Source organism: Helicoverpa zea, chromosome 29, assembly GCF_022581195.2.
Source record: "Helicoverpa zea isolate HzStark_Cry1AcR chromosome 29, ilHelZeax1.1, whole genome shotgun sequence".
In the NCBI taxonomy this organism is placed as follows: Eukaryota; Metazoa; Arthropoda; class Insecta; order Lepidoptera; family Noctuidae; genus Helicoverpa; species Helicoverpa zea.
Genome location: NC_061480.1, coordinates 5,063,654 through 5,082,377, shown reverse-complemented (window position 1 = coordinate 5,082,377; position 18,724 = coordinate 5,063,654). Strand labels below are relative to the sequence as shown.

The following is an 18,724-nucleotide window of genomic DNA, read 5'->3' as shown; positions in this document are numbered from 1 at the left end:
ATGAAACTGAAACTTATGATCCACCGGGATCTACCAACTTAACGTGCCTTCCGAAACACGGAGGAACTACTTTACTGTTGATTTTAATAATGACGTAAAATATACATCCTAGATGTTCACATTGCACACGAGTAAAGCTCTCATCCGCTTACTGATAATGTAAAATAGCGGTGATACGCCTACTAATACGCGATTATTACGGTAATCACAATTATTATGAGCTTAGATAATACGTTCAAATAGGGACGGAATGGTCACCGACACCGCATTTTATTTTGATTTTCTGTTATTAATAAACTTTCTAATCAAATTCTATTCCTCAGCAAAATCGAATAGTCTCAGCTTTAAGAGTAACAAACGTTCCTTGATAACTTAAATTCTTCCACAGAAGCTTTTCATTATCTCCCGAACCTTTTCCAAACTATGTTGGGGTCGGCTTCCAGTCTAATCGTATGCAGCTCAGTACCAGGTACCAGTGCTTTACAAGGAGGAACTGCCTATATGGCCTCCTCAACCGAAGCTTTTTAACGTCGATATAACATCTCTATTGTTTTTTCTCTCTTTACATTAAAAACCTCATCAGATTTTTTCCACTACATAAATGAATTGTCTATCACAATCGCCAGGCCGGTCTCATTCATTGTTACAATACGTTCAATTTCATTCGGTCATTGTCGTACACGCATGTTTGGGGCCCCACTTTAAGCGTTGGACCAATTGACAAATTGAAGTGTTCGGTCACGTGAGTCAATATTAATTAGAGACCTACCCATCGATTGAGACTCGTGGTTAAGTAAAGCTTGGTGCAGTATATGATCGTTTTCTAGTGCAGTCTGTCAGTATAAAACATGCTATTTTACCTAGAAAATTGACAGCTTTCAACTGGACAAAGAATTCGGTGCAACTATAAGTGTGAAAGTGCTTCGGAAGGCACGGTTATGTTGGTCCTTTTGAAAGTCTTTGGTAGTCAGAAGCCACAATATCTGACAGCCAGTCTTACTACGGTATATTGGGTAACTGTGTTATAGACATCAGATAGGCAAATATCTGACAGCCGGTCTTACTATAGTATATCGGGTAACTGGGTTGTAGACTTCAGATAGGCAGTCGCACCATATGGCATACTGGTACTCAGCTGCATCCAGTCATACTGGAATCCGACTCCAACATAGTCGTGAAAACGCTAGACAGATGATTATCCTTAGCTAATCATTTTCCGCGGTTTTCTTCACGTATATTCCCCTTACCACTTAATGTTACATTGTTTTAATACAATTAGTAATGGGAACAAATACTCGTCAAATAGTTACGTACAGTTTTAGCCAGTTTCGGCTTACATTCGGCCTTCAGTCGTCCTAATGAATGAAGAATTAAAACGATTGAGTAATTGCCATTGAAAATGATGTCATGTGATGTCTGACTCATTCTTGAATTGTCTTCTCAAATTGAGTTTTTGGCTTCTCATAGTCAGTTTAGTTATCAGCATTGATCATTGGTCTCTAACCAAGAAGTATTATGAAAATGATTTTTTAAGATTCAAAGAAAAATGCCTTTTATTTATTTGTCTTTTATTGAAAGTTGTCACACCAATTCCTAGATACATTTCTCATTTTTTGTCGCTATCCCAAGCTATGTAAGTTCTCATCATCAATAAAATATTCTTAGGCCGGTTTTCAGCTTGATTCTTTTAACCACAGGGCACAGCCTTACTTTTCCTTCAACATAAATGTATGTACTACTCATAATTTGTTTACCCCAGTTATCACATCTAACCTCATCTTTTAACTGTCTACACACCAAAACTGGTGGCGCAGACTAGTACAGGGGACGATGATCTTCATAAATTCATTTCGTCGACCATTGGCAACTTTATTTAATAGAATCAGCATAGCTATTAAGTTCGTCGACATAAGTCACCAAATAATATTAGTAGTCTAAACATGGAGAGTGCCATACTGAGACTTGGTCATCTCCCACGTCATACTGGATTGATAAGTCATTTACTGCTGATTTTTATAAATTTGCGATTAGAGATTGAATGACATAATTTATCTGGAGCTAATGTCAAAATTAAATCTTTAATCGCAAATTATGGATAGATAGGTTACAGAAACCCACCTATGAATTTCATAAATTCGTTACGTCAACTAGTGGCAACTTTATTAAAAAACAGAATATCATAGTTATTGCCTTACACGATCCATACTGAAGTTATTTGGTCATCTCCCACGTCATACTAGATTCATACATACGTCATTTAGTGATAACTATCTTTAAAACATGGAGGTAAAAACAATTGATGCACGTGCAAGATTATTGATAAACAAATTGTGATAAGATGTGTGAGGAAGCACGTGATTAGTCCTCTAAAAGGATGGTTTTCCTCGACCATCCAACTTGTTTTTGCTTTCACACTGCAAACTTTTAGTCTGCCGATAGTTTGATCTGATTGTGCTCGAAAATTAGTATGTAGGTGAATGATACTGCACACATTACATCAGCTATCAGGCCAGTATCCAACTAAACAAGTTTTTTTTGGTAGAATTGCAAACAACTTTTTTTCTTCTTTATGTAAATAATAAAGATTTAGTTACCTTTAAAATAAAGTACATTTTTTATAGTTTTATTGGATTCATGATTACTTTTAAAATAATCGGAGGTAAACCACGTTAAAGCAGCCTGTACCTCCGTTTCCGGTCCGCTACCTACGTGCCTATGGCGTCGTCCTAATTGGCAGCGATCGCACGATGGCGCGATGCGTTTTTCATCTCACGATCTCACTATCTCACTTGCGAGGTTCAAATAGGACACTCTGATGAAATCTGTATGTTTGAACTCATCGAACGACGAGAACGCATCGTGTCATCGTACAATCGCTGTCAATTAGGACGACGTCTTAGAAGAAAAACGCATCGCGCCATCTTGCGATCGCTGCCAATTAGGACGACGCCTAAAACTCGGCCTATCTAAGTTTCGGCTTCAAACACAAACCCGGAGTAATAGTTTCGGCCACACTACTCTCAATCACTAGACCCTAGTTATGAGAACATACCTACATCGGCTAGATCTATTAGAGGTAATAGTATAAGTATTACGTGACCATACACATTGTATGTAAGTACGTTTTTGTGTAGCAACAAGTGATATTGACTTAATTGAAGTGTCTGTTCTATACCACAGGTTATTTCGCTTTATGGTTTTGACTTCAAATTGTATTGTTGAATTATGGTCTTTTAGATATTGTCTCACTAGTAGTGGTAAGGTAGACGGCATACGAGTGGTAACTGTCTACACCTTAACTCAATAGTAATAAGTACGATTTTCCTATAAAACTGTTACCACTGACCTGACGTTGACTGTACAATGTACATAAATAAACGAAAATAGTGCACAAAACAATATGCATGAACCTTCTTTTCTCTTAGTTCAGACAATTAATTTCATTAGCGGTTGCACCCGCGACATGTGGTAGCTACTTCGCGCGGTGAGATAAAAAGTATCCCATAGCCTTTCTCGATCTAGCACTGAAAGAAATTTTCAAATCTGACCAACAGTTGCAATAGTTTACAAGTATAGATTCACAATCCACTCAAAAATATAGCCGAACCAAAATTCCTCCATCCAGAACTTGCATACACTTTTAGAGTACGCGCACATTGCAGACCAAACAGCTGGCCGACATTTGAGCCGATGGTAGGCAATTTTTTTTAAAGAATGTCTTGATTCTAGTCAAAGTTTTCAGTCGACCTGATACTGGCTAAATACCTGTTCTTTGCAATGTGCGTCCTACCATTCATCTTCATACTGATTTATGAGCACAAACAAACTATCGGCTGACTAAAAATTTGTTGTGTGCGCGTAGGCTTAGTTAGGGTAATGAACTTGCTACCACAGCGAGGTACCTAGTTACGCAACGAGCGCACTGGACCGTGGCTCGAGTTTGAATTTGTATAATTAGCTTTTCTGATGGTATTAACCACAGTACAAAATATACTACAGGGCCCAATTTGTAATGTTAAACAGTGATATTTGTATTTAGGAACTATACTTTAATGTTGGAAGGAGCTTGTAGTTAAGTGACAGCCGCTGTCGATCGATCATAATGTTAAACAACGCGAGTGAGTTTTTTGATGGTTGACCATCTTACCATGATGAGAGGATTTGATCGAGTGTTTCAGAAGGCACGTTAAATTGGTGGGTCTCGGCTATCATTTGAATATCTTTTAGCCAGAAGCCAGTACCATTTTAGTAAGGACCATTTTTACCTGGGGGGATTAAGGCTTGCCTAGATAATAGGATTGAGGAGATGAGATAGGCAGTCGCTCCATGAGGAACACTGGTACTCTGCTGCATCTTGTTAGACTGGAAGCCGACCAAAAATACTTTGAAACAAACACCGTAAGGCGTAAGCTGGTATAACAGAGATACAGACAGACAGACTGACACCTTCTATCTGAAAACATTGACAATGAGCTGGATAGATCGTACACATATCATGCCATTGTCATCTGACACTAATTGTACCAAATTCCACGACACCACGTGTTTACGTTATACGATATTATCCGATAGTTAGCAGCAATGTCAAAGTGCTTTCCTGTGACCATATTAGGAATTTTTGAGTTCCGTACCTACTAAAAGGGTAAAATGGAACCCTATTAGGATGTTGTTCCTGCCACCAGCTCGTCTCGTCGTCAGAGAGTATGTTATTCTGTTGCTGATGTAACAGCAAAAACTAAAATAAAATAAATATTTTAGGTGGCTCCCAAACAACAAATATGATGATGATGGTTTTTGCCGTTTCTTAGATAATGCAGAGCCCTTCACCCGTCTGACTCACACTTAGCCAGTCAATTATTTAGATATATATTTTTACGCTAAGTTACTTAATTAAACACCCAAAAAGGCACGTTACAGTCATCTTGAACGATAGTTCAGTCTACACCGTAATCTTATAGACATACATAAATATATATAAAATATATATATACTATAATACGTACATCATATAGCTTGGCAATAGATCAGACGGGATGCCAGACGATCGCCAAAATACACCCAAGGTTAATATTAGGTGAAACACTCGGGTTATAAGTTCTTTAGCTTCGGCTGAACGAAAGGGAAACTTATTAAATCATCGACGTATTAAATAATAGTCGTTTTCACCGGCGTCTCGTGGAAACCTCTGTCCGTATGGGGATAGAATGTAGTCTAATCTAGTAGCTTTCTACCAGTGAAATAATTTTTCAAATCACCATCCTCCTGCCCTTATCCCAATTTTAGCTGCGGTCGGCGTAGCGTTTTTCCTCCTTCCATAGTTTTCTTTTAGGTCGGCGCAGCATGTTTTGTCCTTCCATACCCTTGTATTTACCGTCATCTCACAAGTAACATTCTTTCCAGCCATATCGACTTTCACACAATCTATCCGTCTTTTCTTTGGTCGTGCTCTTCCACTTCCATGCAACATCCGTTCACGTCCATGCCGAAATCAGTAGTTAGTAGATTAAACCTGTAGCTCACTCGATAAGAAGACCAGTCTTTAAGGTATTACCAGGAACTTAGCAAAGCTCCTAAAAGATAACCTCTAGAACGAAATTCCACCGGTATATGGCACCATGACCTACATAAATGTCTATTTCTTCTGGTCTACTTGCTGTATAGTTACCGGCACGAATCTTGAGCTCTGACCTTCACCTGCGCAGAAGTAATTTATTGGGTCCCTTTTGTAGTATGAAGTGAGGCGCGTGGCCGGGCTAAAGCGGTGATTGGCCCGCAGTGCATCGCGTCATAGCCGTCACTCGGGATTGGTTCTTTGCTAACAAATCACTTCTGCGCAGATGTAGGTCAGAGCTCAAGATTCGTGCCGGTAACTATAGGAAACAGAAAAAAAATCGTGAGAACATTTCTAAAATGTCCGCACGTGGACTCTCGCGAATTTTGGTGGAATCATACGATTTCACCGATGAAGAAACACCATACACATGATGATGTTTATTGAAATCAGCATATTTAATTCATACTAGGTTCCGCCCGCTGTTTCACCCGCGTCCCGATATGACTGTTTCCCGTAACCGGATGGTGACAAAATCCTTTGTCCTTTTCCCAGGTCTAAGCTGTCTTCCCTCTAATTTTCAGCTTCATCATCCTCCGAGCCTTTTTCCCAATCATGTTGGGGTCGGCTTCCAGTCTAACCGGATTCAGCTGAGTACCAGTGCTTTACAAGAAGCGACTGCCTATCTGACCTCCTCAACCCAGTTACCCGGGCAACCCGATACCCCTTGGTTAGACTGGTGTCAGACTTACTGGCTTCTGACTACCCGTAACGACTGCCAAGGATGTTCAATGACAGCCGGGACCTACAGTTTAAGGTGCCATCCGAAACACAGTCAGTGGTGTCTAAGATATTCTTAGAAAGTATAGATAGTTCAACTCAGTTTTGCGCGCGGCCTTATGTGTGGGTACACCTTGTACATATACAGTGACTTTGTGTGCGTGACAAGAGTAGTACAGTCGGGTACAAATACAGTTATTTAGGGGTTGTATACGGGTGTTTAAAGAAAAACAGGTATTATGTAATAATATATGTATATTATAAATAGCGAATCCGAAAATTCATCATTTCATTTTTCAAGTAGCGATTCAAAAGAAAGAACAGAAGAAAGAAGAAGAATTGTATCCCAACTTTAACAAAGCTGGTCGGTTCGCATTATTCTGAATCGCTACTTGAAAAATCAAATGATGAATTTTCGGATTCGCTACTCTCACCAAGGTTAATAATGAATTCTGACTGCATGTCAAAATGTCTAAGTATTCTTCTTCTTTCTTCTGTACATGTCGACAAGTATTAGACCACACCCCATCATCAATTTGACTTAAACGTTCATTTATGAGTTTCATTATTTCCGTCACATTCTGGTCGACATTATGGGGTTTAATTCAGGATGATATGGTGGCAATCGAAGAACTTTTATGCCATATGGCTGAAGTATTTCGTCAATCTTGTAAGAGATATATTTTTCTTTATTTTTTTTTTATCAAATCATACAGTTCAATTTTTTTCATATCTTGCTCAAAAGCTATATTTTTTTCTGTCAGCCATCTCTGCATTTCTATTTTTTTAGAATTAGAATTTGGGGCTCTGTCATTTTGAACATTATGGTATGAGGCATTATCAAGCACAACCACAGAGTTAGGTGGAAGATTCGGTACTAGACGTTCTTTTAGCCACTTTTCGTAGTTTTCAGCGTTCATGTTAGAGTGGTAATCACCATTAACATTATTTGCTTTGTATGTCAATAGTGCGTTAGGTACGAAACCGCGTTCTGAACCAGCATACACAATGATAATTCTCTGTCCTTTGTACAGGTTTCTCTTTAAAGGTGGTCCATCTTTGTAACCCCATCCTTTGTTTTGCACATGATTGGTTAAGATATAGCTCTCATCTGTATATACGATACACCGATTTTCTTCACGGTATTTGAGTAATTTTTTTAAGTAGGACCATCGTAGTTTTTGGATGTCATGCCGCTCCATAATAACACGTCTGTTATCCACAGTTTTTCGCCATTTGTATCCCAACTTTAACAAAGCTGTCCGCAGAGTCGAAATACTTCCATCATAGTTAAGTTTATCTTGAAATATTCTTTTCAACTTTAGCAAGGTAGGTAACTCGCGATGTTTCAAATGGTAATTTTGAATAGTGGAACGTATAACATCAACGTTAAAGTTGTCTAATTCTAACTTCTTTAAACGTTTTTTACGATCTTTATGCGGAGATTTAAACTTAGAGTCAGATTCTTTTCCTTCAGCCAATATATTAGTAATTGTTCTCTCCGATACCCCCACTGCCATTGCTGTTCTTTTCCGTACGCTATTTAAATGTTCACTTAATTTCGATATTAAAATTGGACTTGCACTGCATACTGAATCACTTACTAGTTCTAATATATCTCTCGCATCTTTTTTCAGAAATTCGTATACCTTAGCAATGGTTTCTCGAGTCTAAAACAATAATACGTAAACGTTAACTTTTTTTTCATATATAGAATCATTGTAGAAGTGTGCCCTGTTGGATATCCAACCTCCTGTTTTACGACCGGCTCCTCCGACCGGCTCCTGTTTTACGAGTGCAGACGGTGCAGCAGCAGCCCTCTGCCGCACCTGTGGGCGCTTCCGCGGGATACATATAGAGCCTCAAGCTCTAAGACCTACCCAGGTTTGGTTGTGTAATGAGTGTCATGGCAGGGTAGTGTAATTTTTGTGAATTTATACTTTTTATTTTGCGTATTGTACCTATTGTGTGGCCTTAAAATGTTTGTATGTATACTTAGATGTAAGGATTAAGATTGTGAGTGTAGTTAAGAATACTACTGTGGTTCCTATATTTTGTCGTAATTTTAAATATATAATATTAGAATTTTTGTAAACATTTTTTAGGGGGAGGAATAGTGTAGTGTGGTGTTATTATACTTGATTATACGTCTTTTTACATTCTTAGTCCACACTTTTATTTATTGTCCGCGTACCCCGAGCTAGAAAATATGTAAAAAGTATTTAATTCATCCTAGATATTTCACCTCATTTATTTCTTAGATACTGTCAATGTCAATTTGAAAAGACGTATGAGAAAATAATGAAAAACTGTAAAATTTTATTTTATAAAATTTTATTTTATAAAATGTAAAATTTTATTTTATAAAATTTTACAGTTTGAATGTTGAAAAGCTTTGAATGTTGTAAATAAAATAAAAATTTTTGAAACGCCAATTTACCTGACTCCTTAAAGATTTTCTCCGTGAAGAACTAGACATTTTCGTAAACGATTGTACCTGACTGCCGCGTCACTGTCACACGAATGAAAGTTGTATATTACAAGCTTACGCACACATAAGGCCGCGCGCACAACTGTGTTGAACTATCTATACATACAAACTTAGAAAAGTTGCATTGGTACTTGCCTGACCTGGGATCGAATCCACGCCCTCGTACTTGAGAGGTTGGTCCTTTACCCACTAGGCCACCACGACTTTCCCACTAGGCCACCACGACTTTCAGCTTAAACGCCATAAAATGTGTACGGTAGACTGCACATCAGTGGTAACTGTAATGCACCTTAACTCAATAGTAATAAGTACGATTTTCCTATAAAACTGTTACCACTGACCTGAAGTTGACTGTACCTACGACTTTCTTTTATAAATATAGATTAGTTATATAAACTACTAGACTACATAGGACTGTCGCCCAATTATATTTTACGATGTCTACCGTTCACAGATGACCGATGGTTTTATGTCTTTTTTATTACATTTGGCTGGAGTGCTATTTTAGCATTCATTTTTCTATTGGCTAGGCAACAATACCCATTTGTGTTGGCTTTAATTCTTTATACATTTTTGTATCCAGGTCGCCAGTATTATAGAGTACTAGGTGTTTCGCGCAGTTCCACCTGCGTCCCTAGGGAACTACTTCCCACACCCGGATAAAGTAGCCTACGTCCTCTAGCTAAACTATATGTGTACTCAATTTCATTCACATCGGTTCAATAATTTTGACGTGAAAGCCGAGGTACTCTCGAATGTATAATAGGTATGTAAGGGGTTATTTGTGTACCTCAAAAGCAGCTACAGTTCTTATCAAATAACAATGCCTCTCAGACGTCAGCATTTGACTAATCATTTCGACTATCGTGAAGTTAGGAGCCAATTTAGGAACGACGTTTTTTGAGGAAAACTGAAGTTCTGACGTAGTGAAAAAACCTAATCACCTGATTGAATAGGAAAATACTGTACATGTTTTGAATCTGTTATTATTTACACTATAGCTCAAAGTTCGAGGTCGTGCACTTTGAGTTGGTTTCGAAGTATTTTCAAAGTCCAAAGTGTATTTGAAATTAAGTATATTGCATTTTTATAAATTCTAAATTGCTAAGCGCCATAAGTTCCGCGAAATTAATTAGCGGCTTATGAATCAGCAATACTCCGAAATTATGTTTATTCAGCAGTCATTATGATCGATATTTCTACATCTACCAAGTTACTGTATAGTTATCGGCACGGATATTGAGCCGTGACCTTCACCTGCGCAGAAGCGATTTATTGGTTTATTGCCTTATGTGTACAGTGCGCAAAGCGATCCCCACTCTTCCGCCGAGAGCTCAATATCCGTGCCGGTAACTATACAGCTCTCTAACTTCCTGTGCTTTATAGGGTCCACATTTGATTAAATAAAATATACCACCTGTAGCCTATGAAAAATATAACTTTTTTAGCGTCAAAAAGCTCCCAAAACGGCCACCATTCACCACTTCCTTTGTGTTTTTGCTGGGAAAAAGAAGTGGCGCAACAAACTCCCCAGCAACACATGCCTGTCTGTAGGTTAGAAGAACCCTTCAACAATGTTTTATACACAGACAAGTTAACAGTCAATTCAGACAATTTAGATCGATTTCTCCAACCATATCTGAATCTAGACAGTCACGTGACAAACCTAACTCTTTCTGTGTCACGGTCTACGAGCTTGTGTCATGAGACCTGTCTGATGACGTCATAGATTACCATTCGCCAGTGACGAGCGTTATATGACGTCATTCGTCACAAAAGCGGCTGTGAGCTGACGAAGCCCCAAGATTATCAACGGCATAACCGTCAGCTTTCTTGGAACTACTGTTTACTATGAATTTCGCGTTTTGGCAGAGTTAACAGTTGTTTTAAGAAAAACGGACGTTTATGTTGTAGATGTACTTGGGCCTAAGGTTTAAGACTTCCTGTACACAGAAGCTGAGAGGAAAAATGGAGAAATATTACATAATAAGGATCCGGACCCCCGAAATAACGGGACAGGCCTCATGTCGAAATTCTATCCCTATGTAAAAAAAACCGGCCAAGTGCGAGTCGGACTCGTGCACGAAGGGTTCCGTAAATTACAGTTAAATCAACCTATCTCAAAAACTATAAGAGATACTTTGATCAAACCAAAAATCGTTGAAAGAGTTAATTAGCATGCATCACCTCTATTTTTTTTAGAATTTTATACCCCGTAGTTATAAAAATAGAGGGGGGGGGACATACTTTTTACGACTTTGAGAGCTGATATCTCAAAAACCGTTCACTTTAAGAAAAATGTTTTTTAGAAAACTTTATATCATTTTAAAAGACCTTTCCATTGATACCCCACACGGGTATGTACATCGAAAAAAAAAATTTCATCCCTCAGTTACATGTATGGGGGGGGCCCCACCCCCAATTCTTTTTTTTACTATTTAGTGTCATATTTTTGTAGCGGTTCATACAACACATATTCCCATCAAATTTCATCACTGTAGTACTTATAGTTTCCGAGTAAATCGGCTGTGACAGACGGACAGACGGACAGACGGACAGACGGACATGACGAAACTATAAGGGTTCCGTTTTTGCCATTTTGGCTACGGAACCCTAACAAAAACGAATCGTTCCTTGTTTATTAGAAACCGGAATAGACTGCTGTTGTGTACTCTGATCTGATTCAGATCTCTAAGCTCAGGTGTGTATTTGTTTATTTGTCTTTTAATCATTTAATTTTATTGATAAAAGAGAAACGTAGGCTACAAACTAACGATTTATCGCCGTACAAAGACACCTGCAATACCAGAGGAATCGCTAGTACTTTGCGCTTGAAACACACACTATTCTTTGAAGGAAGAGATATAGTTACTTCTAACATAGTAGTTCAGATACTCGGGCAATCCGATACCCTTTGGCAAGACAGCTTATCAGACTTTCTGGCTTTTGACTACCCGTAACGACTGCCAAGGGTGTTCCAGTCGGGACCCGGCAATTTATCGTGCCTTCCAAAACACGGAGGAACTCATCATAACAAGATGGTCAACCACTAACGGACCAACCGCGCAAAGCATTGCCCGATCGATCCTTCCGGTATAAATTAGCCACAAGCTCCTGCAAAACATGACAGCCACAAATATTGGGAATACTGCACGAAGGTATCAACTGCCTAGCAAAAAAATATGAGAAAGTATCTATTGTTAAAACTTATTAGCAACAGGGGTTATTAACCTTTGTGTGTGCATACGAAGTGACAATTCATCAACATATTTGGTGTCATGGCTGAAACTAAAAATATCATGTTGCATGATAAAACACGTAGGTTTTTATAAGGATAAAATATTAATTTTCCTTTTATGACTGTTATTAACTTATTACTATATTAAAAGTAGCTAGGTACCTACGAATATAAAGGTAAACTCTCGTGGCTAAGTAACAGGGGCCCGATTCTCCTAATTTTACTTAAGCAACATTCGACTGCGATCCAATCAAGACTCAATTACGATTGAAGCGTATGTGGCATTCCGCTATTTTTTCTTTGAAATAAACGTTTTTATCCTTTTCTGTCATTCAATAATGAATCATTTTGTCTGCAAATGATTTACGATTGCAATATGATTGTAGAGCAAACTACCGTATAGACCAAAATCACCAAAATAGCAGACCAACCGCAAACCTAAATCGAATGTCGTTGGAATACGATTGGTCTTATATTAGTAGCAGAATGCCCGATATGGTTAAAACAAAACTGCTATTGCGATCATATTGCGATTCGATTTCTATTCAATTTTACCATTATTAACTTAGGAGAATCGGGCTTTGGTGGGTCCTGGCGGTTCAAAGAACCGTAAAACCCGAAAGTACCGAAAGGCTAAAACGTCACCCTTTACCAAGATTTCCCTGTCTGTTACCAGGCTGAATTTCATGAGCCGTATTCAGTATTTCTGTTGCCGCTATAACAACAAAATACTGAAAACTAGAATACAATAAATATTTTAGGGGGCTCCCGTACAACAATCGTGATTTTTTGCCGTTTTACATACATACACTGACTTTCGTGCGCGAGTTCAACTCGCACTTGGCGGGTTTTTTTTGATTACGTCATCATTAAGTCATAATTTTTGGATGCTAGTGTAAGTAGGCTTTTAAAACAATGGTACAAGGTGTTAATTGGTAAAGAAACATTAGGTTTTTGAATTGTCTAATTAAATTATGAAGTTCTAATGGGGTTTTGGTCACGCATATCGTCGATTTTTTTGTAGTAAGTTGTAGGCTGAACAGGTTTTTTATGAAACTTGGAATACAGATAGGCCTCGTAAGGATAATTGTTCGGGTCGTTCGGGACGCGTCTTGCAAACAAGGCCGAAAATTCATTTACGTTACAAACAATAACTTCTCTTGTTTCTGCCTAGATATAAAAAAAAAATATTCTTATGGGTATGAATCTGGTCTTATAAGGTAAAACTACTACTTAATAAACTTTTGAATTTACGAAATCTCAGTAAGTATGACTAAGCTTATTTTTTTGTCATTTGACTAATCCCGCCATATTATGAAATTGCTACTTTCATAATGACTCAACCAACCCGATTTTGCAGAAAAGGCAAGTTACCCATCCTATTTTTGTCCGCGACGGCCGTCGCTTAACTTGTCATATTTCGAGTTTACGCCCGCGTTTTCCAAAATAACCTTATCGGAATCTGAATCGATATTTTCGACCACTCGTCTTTACTATCGATAGGTATATTGGAATAAAGATACCGATTAGATAAAGCCAAAAAGTAATCTAGTTACAACATTTTGGTAACGCGGTGTTACGTAATAATATTTTTAAATTGCCGCCATTTTTCGGCGCGAATTTGATGTTACCAGACTCAATTTAGGAAAACTTTTCGTTGCTAGCATCATCTCAGAATTTAGGAAGTTTTAAATTAACTTATTGAACTTTAAAAGTAAACAAAAAGTACATAAAAATATCTGTTTTCTAAAGTTACCAAATTATCTGAATGAATGAATGAAGTGAGACATTACTTTTGTTTTTCGATCAAAAAAAAAACTCCACAGCTGTTTTGTCTGTGATCTAACTCGTAACTTTTAAAAAGTTTCAAATTGGAACAAACTTTTTTCAAAGTTAATAAGATTCCGAAATAAGTGTCCAATACTTTTATTTGTTGACATTGTTGTTCCACTTCACAATTCCATCCAATTAAACATTTTAATTTACAAATTAATGGGTAGTACTCACAGTTCACTGTCTGTCTGGATGACGTCATTGGCATCCAAATATACACCGTCTCCTTGGTGGTGCCACAAACCACCGCTTTTAACACAGAAATACACCTTTCTACCATCATTTGGAACATCCACAACGACGTTTTCAAATACTTTACTCACAAAAAACGATTCACATTTGCGTTCGGAATCCGCCGGCTCTGTGGTTAATGACCATTCATCCACATTATTCGCGTTCACATCAACATTAAACACACATTTGTTAACATCACACGTTTTAGTGTTTTGTTTTATTGAAAATATCCATGGTGGGGTCGCGGCGCACGTGTTAATTATTAAAAATAATAATAAAAATAATTCACTAGTCCGTAATCGCACTAGAGCCATGTCAGCTTCGTGAATGAATGAAGTGAACTGACCGGGAGCGCACGGCGCCGTTCGCGCGTCGAGTAGGGATGGGACGCGTTGTTGCAATCGCTTATATACCTAACTCGATTGACTGAGCGAAGGACGCATCGATAAGAAGGCAGATAAACTTTATCTATGTTTGTGGGCTATATGGCTTAGTTGTATAAGTTTTTTTTATTAGATCGTTTTGATAGTGAGTGTTATCAATCATTGTTGAAGATGGTTCTTATCCTATTTAGATTATTAACGCTGGTATTTAGCAGTACCTATTGTTGAAGCCCACTTAAAGTAGTTGTAGGTAAAGTACAGCCAATAATATAAATCAGTCAAGTTGTTTAACACTGGTTTAGTATTTTATTACTCTATCTTTTGCATATAATTGTTTTTAATAATTACTTATTGAGATAGAAGAGATAAGTTACTTTAAAAATGCCTTTTCTACTCCTACTTAATAAGGTATTTATTTTATGTCAATTGTTCAGCGCATAATACTACTTTATTAGTTGATTGAACTTGAACATTAAACTTTTATTTAGGTACATTATATCTAAATACATAACATTATTACAGTGTCAGTCCTATTTTTAGTCTGCATTTTTCGAATCGTATTAACTTACTCGATTCCCGACACGTATTTTTAAAATCGATATAATAAGCCGGTGCACATCACTATGAAATTAACATAAATAAAACATCCTATTAGACAAATAGCTAACAATATTATCTAACAGGCAAATTGAAGACAGCATTGTAATGAATGTAACAATTCTTATCAACTTCTGTTTACCCTAAGATAATAATTGATTCAGAATATATTAGTTCGTAGATATGAAAACTGTTCCCATGGTAAGACTAATCCGAAATAAAAACGTCTTGTTATATTTTCTTTACTTTCTGACAAGAACCTTATTTATTTATTCTGAATGCTAAATAGAATTATTTATTGGCTCAAAAGTCAAAACTACATAGCTATATATACTGACTAATACAATAACGGAGAGGAAACTTTGATTTGTTTGTTTGTAGCCTAAATAAAGGCTCTGAAACTGCTGAACGGATTTTAAAAATTCTTTCACTGTTGGAAAGCTACACACACTCTTCTAGAGTAAAGGCTATATTTTACCCTGGTATGGGCAGCAGTTCCCACGGGGTCAGGGTGAAACCACGACTACCTATTTATAACCACATAAATTTGTAGGTACCAGCCATTCGTTCTCATTTAATATCGAAAAATAATTAAATAGAATAAAAAGTTATGTACTTTCATAATTTGATACTTTTCATGATCAGTTTAACTTTTTTTGTTCGGGCATCAAAAGGGTCTTAAAAAGGTAAACTTTCTAGTTTTTAGTCATTGAGGTATGTCATCATCATCATCATCATCATCTCAGCCATAGGACGTCCACTGCTGAACATAGGCCTCCCCCTTTGATCTCCACAGATACCTGTTGGAAGCGACCTGCATCCAGCGTCTTCCGGCGACCTTTGTAAGGTCGTCTGTCCACCTCGTTGGTGGACGTCCTACGCTGCGCTTGCTAGTCCGTGGTCTCCACTCCAGCACTTTTCGTATGTACCCGGGCAACCCGATACCCCTTGGTTAGACTGGTGTCAGACTTACTGGCTTCTGACTACCCGTAACGACTGCCAAGGATGTTCAATGACAGCCGGTACCTACAGTTTAACGTGCCATCCGAAACACAGTCATTGGCCTACCGTGTCCGTTAAGTCTATCGTGGCCAAATTGTCTGCAGTTTATTAGAAGAATCAATTATCTGGTATTTTTTTTTAGGTATGTCAGCGTCTATAAAATGTGAACCAAGATTGGGTAATAAGTTGGCAACTAACTCCCACGTTTATTTTCTGGCTAGACGAGACAAACAGGAAAGGATGACACAGACTAATATTTTCGTATTCTCTATAAGCCGTTTTTTTAAATTGCAAAGTCCAGTCGGAACTCTGCCAAATAGTTTTAAAAGCTTTAGATTAACTAATGACGTAGTTCCACGGTTCAAATTGGAGTTTTTTTTAGTCAAGAAAAAGATTGATGCGCTTCGCATGGCATATATCAGACTGCAATCGGTTCGGGATGTATTTTTACCGACGCTTCTTACTTTATTCAGTAACAGAGCCAAGATGGTGTACAGCTGATTTCAGCTAGTGTTAGACCGAACTTTAATCCAAACATAGTTTCAGTAGTAGGTTTTCTACTGCTGAATATAGACCTCCCTCATTGATTTCCAAAAGGACCGGAGAAGTGGGCTGCCACTTGCCAGATAATTAATCATTATTAAAATTTATTCTTCTAATAAACTGCGGACAATTTGGCCACGGTCTCTGGGAAGCAGTGTATGCGGGGATCTGAAAATCGCGAAAAATAGCGTAAGTACCACCGTCCATCAGCGGACGTCTTTCAGCTGGCTGACACCTCTATGGCTATCAGCATTCGAACACTCTATAATTAAAGTTAAAATATCAATTAAATACGTTTATTACACACTAAACTGCCGTTTCACAAGATAAAAGAAGGCTTATCAAAATAATAATGATTGAGCACTATCTTACAATAAATCAGGACGCTAGGACTTACCTAATCTAAGTTGATAAGATTCTGAATACTTTACGCATGTGTGAGAAGTATGTCGCTAGTTAATTCATGCGATATTTCAACTTCATCGTCATAAGCCTCATCAAGTTTTGCCGCATGACCACGCGCGTATTATTATACGGGTTTTATACCGCGTATACTGGGAAACAATTGACAACTACTGGTTCGCTAGCACTGCGACAGAATTTTAGATTTTTGCTACCCGAAAAATAAGCAAGTGTTAAAGTACTTTTAGCCAGATCATGAGGCTTATTGACTAATTTCATGTTCTGTCATCATCTGCATCATATTATGTCCTTTTTCCAACTAGGTTGGGGTCGGCTCCCAATCTAACCTCCTGAACCCACTTACCCGGGCAACCGGAGGTCAGACTTACTGCTAACTACCCTTTTCGGGCATTTCCTTTGCAACCAATATTGACACGTTTTCGATAAACCCGTTAAAACATATCTGATTGAAGATTCGTGCTCACTATCTGAGATAAGGGCATACAACACCCGGTGTTGACGCAAGTGGTCGCCAGTTACCTACGTTAAAAATATGCTTATCTCTATCAAGATTTTCCTTAAAATACCGACAGACTAGCATAAAACTGCCTAAAGTTAAAACCCACAGAGTAAACGGTGCGATAACAAATCCCCGTATGTATATGAAAATGAAAGGGTATAATTTAGGCGGTCACCAAAAATATTTTTAAGACTCTAAGCAGAGGCACCAAATAAAATAAACAACTCCAAAAAAAATAAATTGACTTTATTAAAAGGGCACTAAAGTATATAATATTATGATCCAAAAAAAATAAAATAACATCAGAAAAATCGCAAATCTCGCACTCATATTATTTTTGGTTCCCAAAATGGATTAATGGTCACCAAATTCTATCCAACTAAAAGATTAATATTACCACCAAAAATCAAAGTTAGTGACGAAAACGAATCGCTGCAAAACCGACTCCACGTAGTCTTGTCTGCCCTACCCCTAGAGTGCAATTCAAAACCGCGTAGGCGCGGAGGGGCGAGGCGGCCTGCGAGCTGAGGCGCAGGTAGTTTTAAGGCTCGCCACTGCGGCTGAGGCTGGCCGGCGGAGCCGGCCAGCAAGCCGAAGCTGCGGTGGTGAGCGTGAAAACCATCTGCGACGATAAGCTCGCATGGGACCGCCGGAGCCCTGCAGCGCCGGAGCCGTGACAGAAGCCATGCTTGCTGCATGTTGCGTGCTTACATTTTAAACGCACTGAGTTACACACAAATTCATATAACAATAAATAAGCGACGTACGTTTGGGAACCCTAGTATATTAATTGGTATTTGGGAAATATTCTAGCGATCGTTAGCTTTTTTAGTCTAACAAAAATGACCAAATTAGGAGTCATGGTATTACATAATTGGTAACATCTAAGTAGTGACAATATATAATATTTGGTCTAAAGTGTATTTTAAAGGCGTCCATATATTTTTTTAGTAGTCAATAATATGAAAAAATGGTTTTATCTAATAATATTTTTGGAAACGTTATTTGGTGACCATTTATCCATTTTGGTAACCGTTTAGAATTTTTTTGGTTGTAAAATAGGTACTTTTTTGGGTGGTGTTTAAACACAAGCCAAAATGAAATACTGCTTTTTAGGTCTAGCCAATATACTCGCATCCTGACACTATGA

At 37.9% G+C, this 18,724-nt stretch overlaps 1 protein-coding gene across 1 annotated transcript in view; it reads right to left on the bottom strand.

Moving 5' to 3' along the window:
- LOC124644245 (unextended protein-like) overlaps nt 1-14,509 on the bottom strand; it is a 58,698-nt gene extending 44,189 nt beyond the window's left edge. Inside the window, exon 1 of the mRNA XM_047183499.1 lies at nt 14,068-14,509. Coding sequence (XP_047039455.1) covers nt 14,068-14,441 — 374 coding nt within the window. The 5' untranslated portion in view covers nt 14,442-14,509. The remainder of the gene's footprint in view (nt 1-14,067) is intronic.
- Between the last annotated feature and the right edge of the window lie 4,215 nt (nt 14,510-18,724).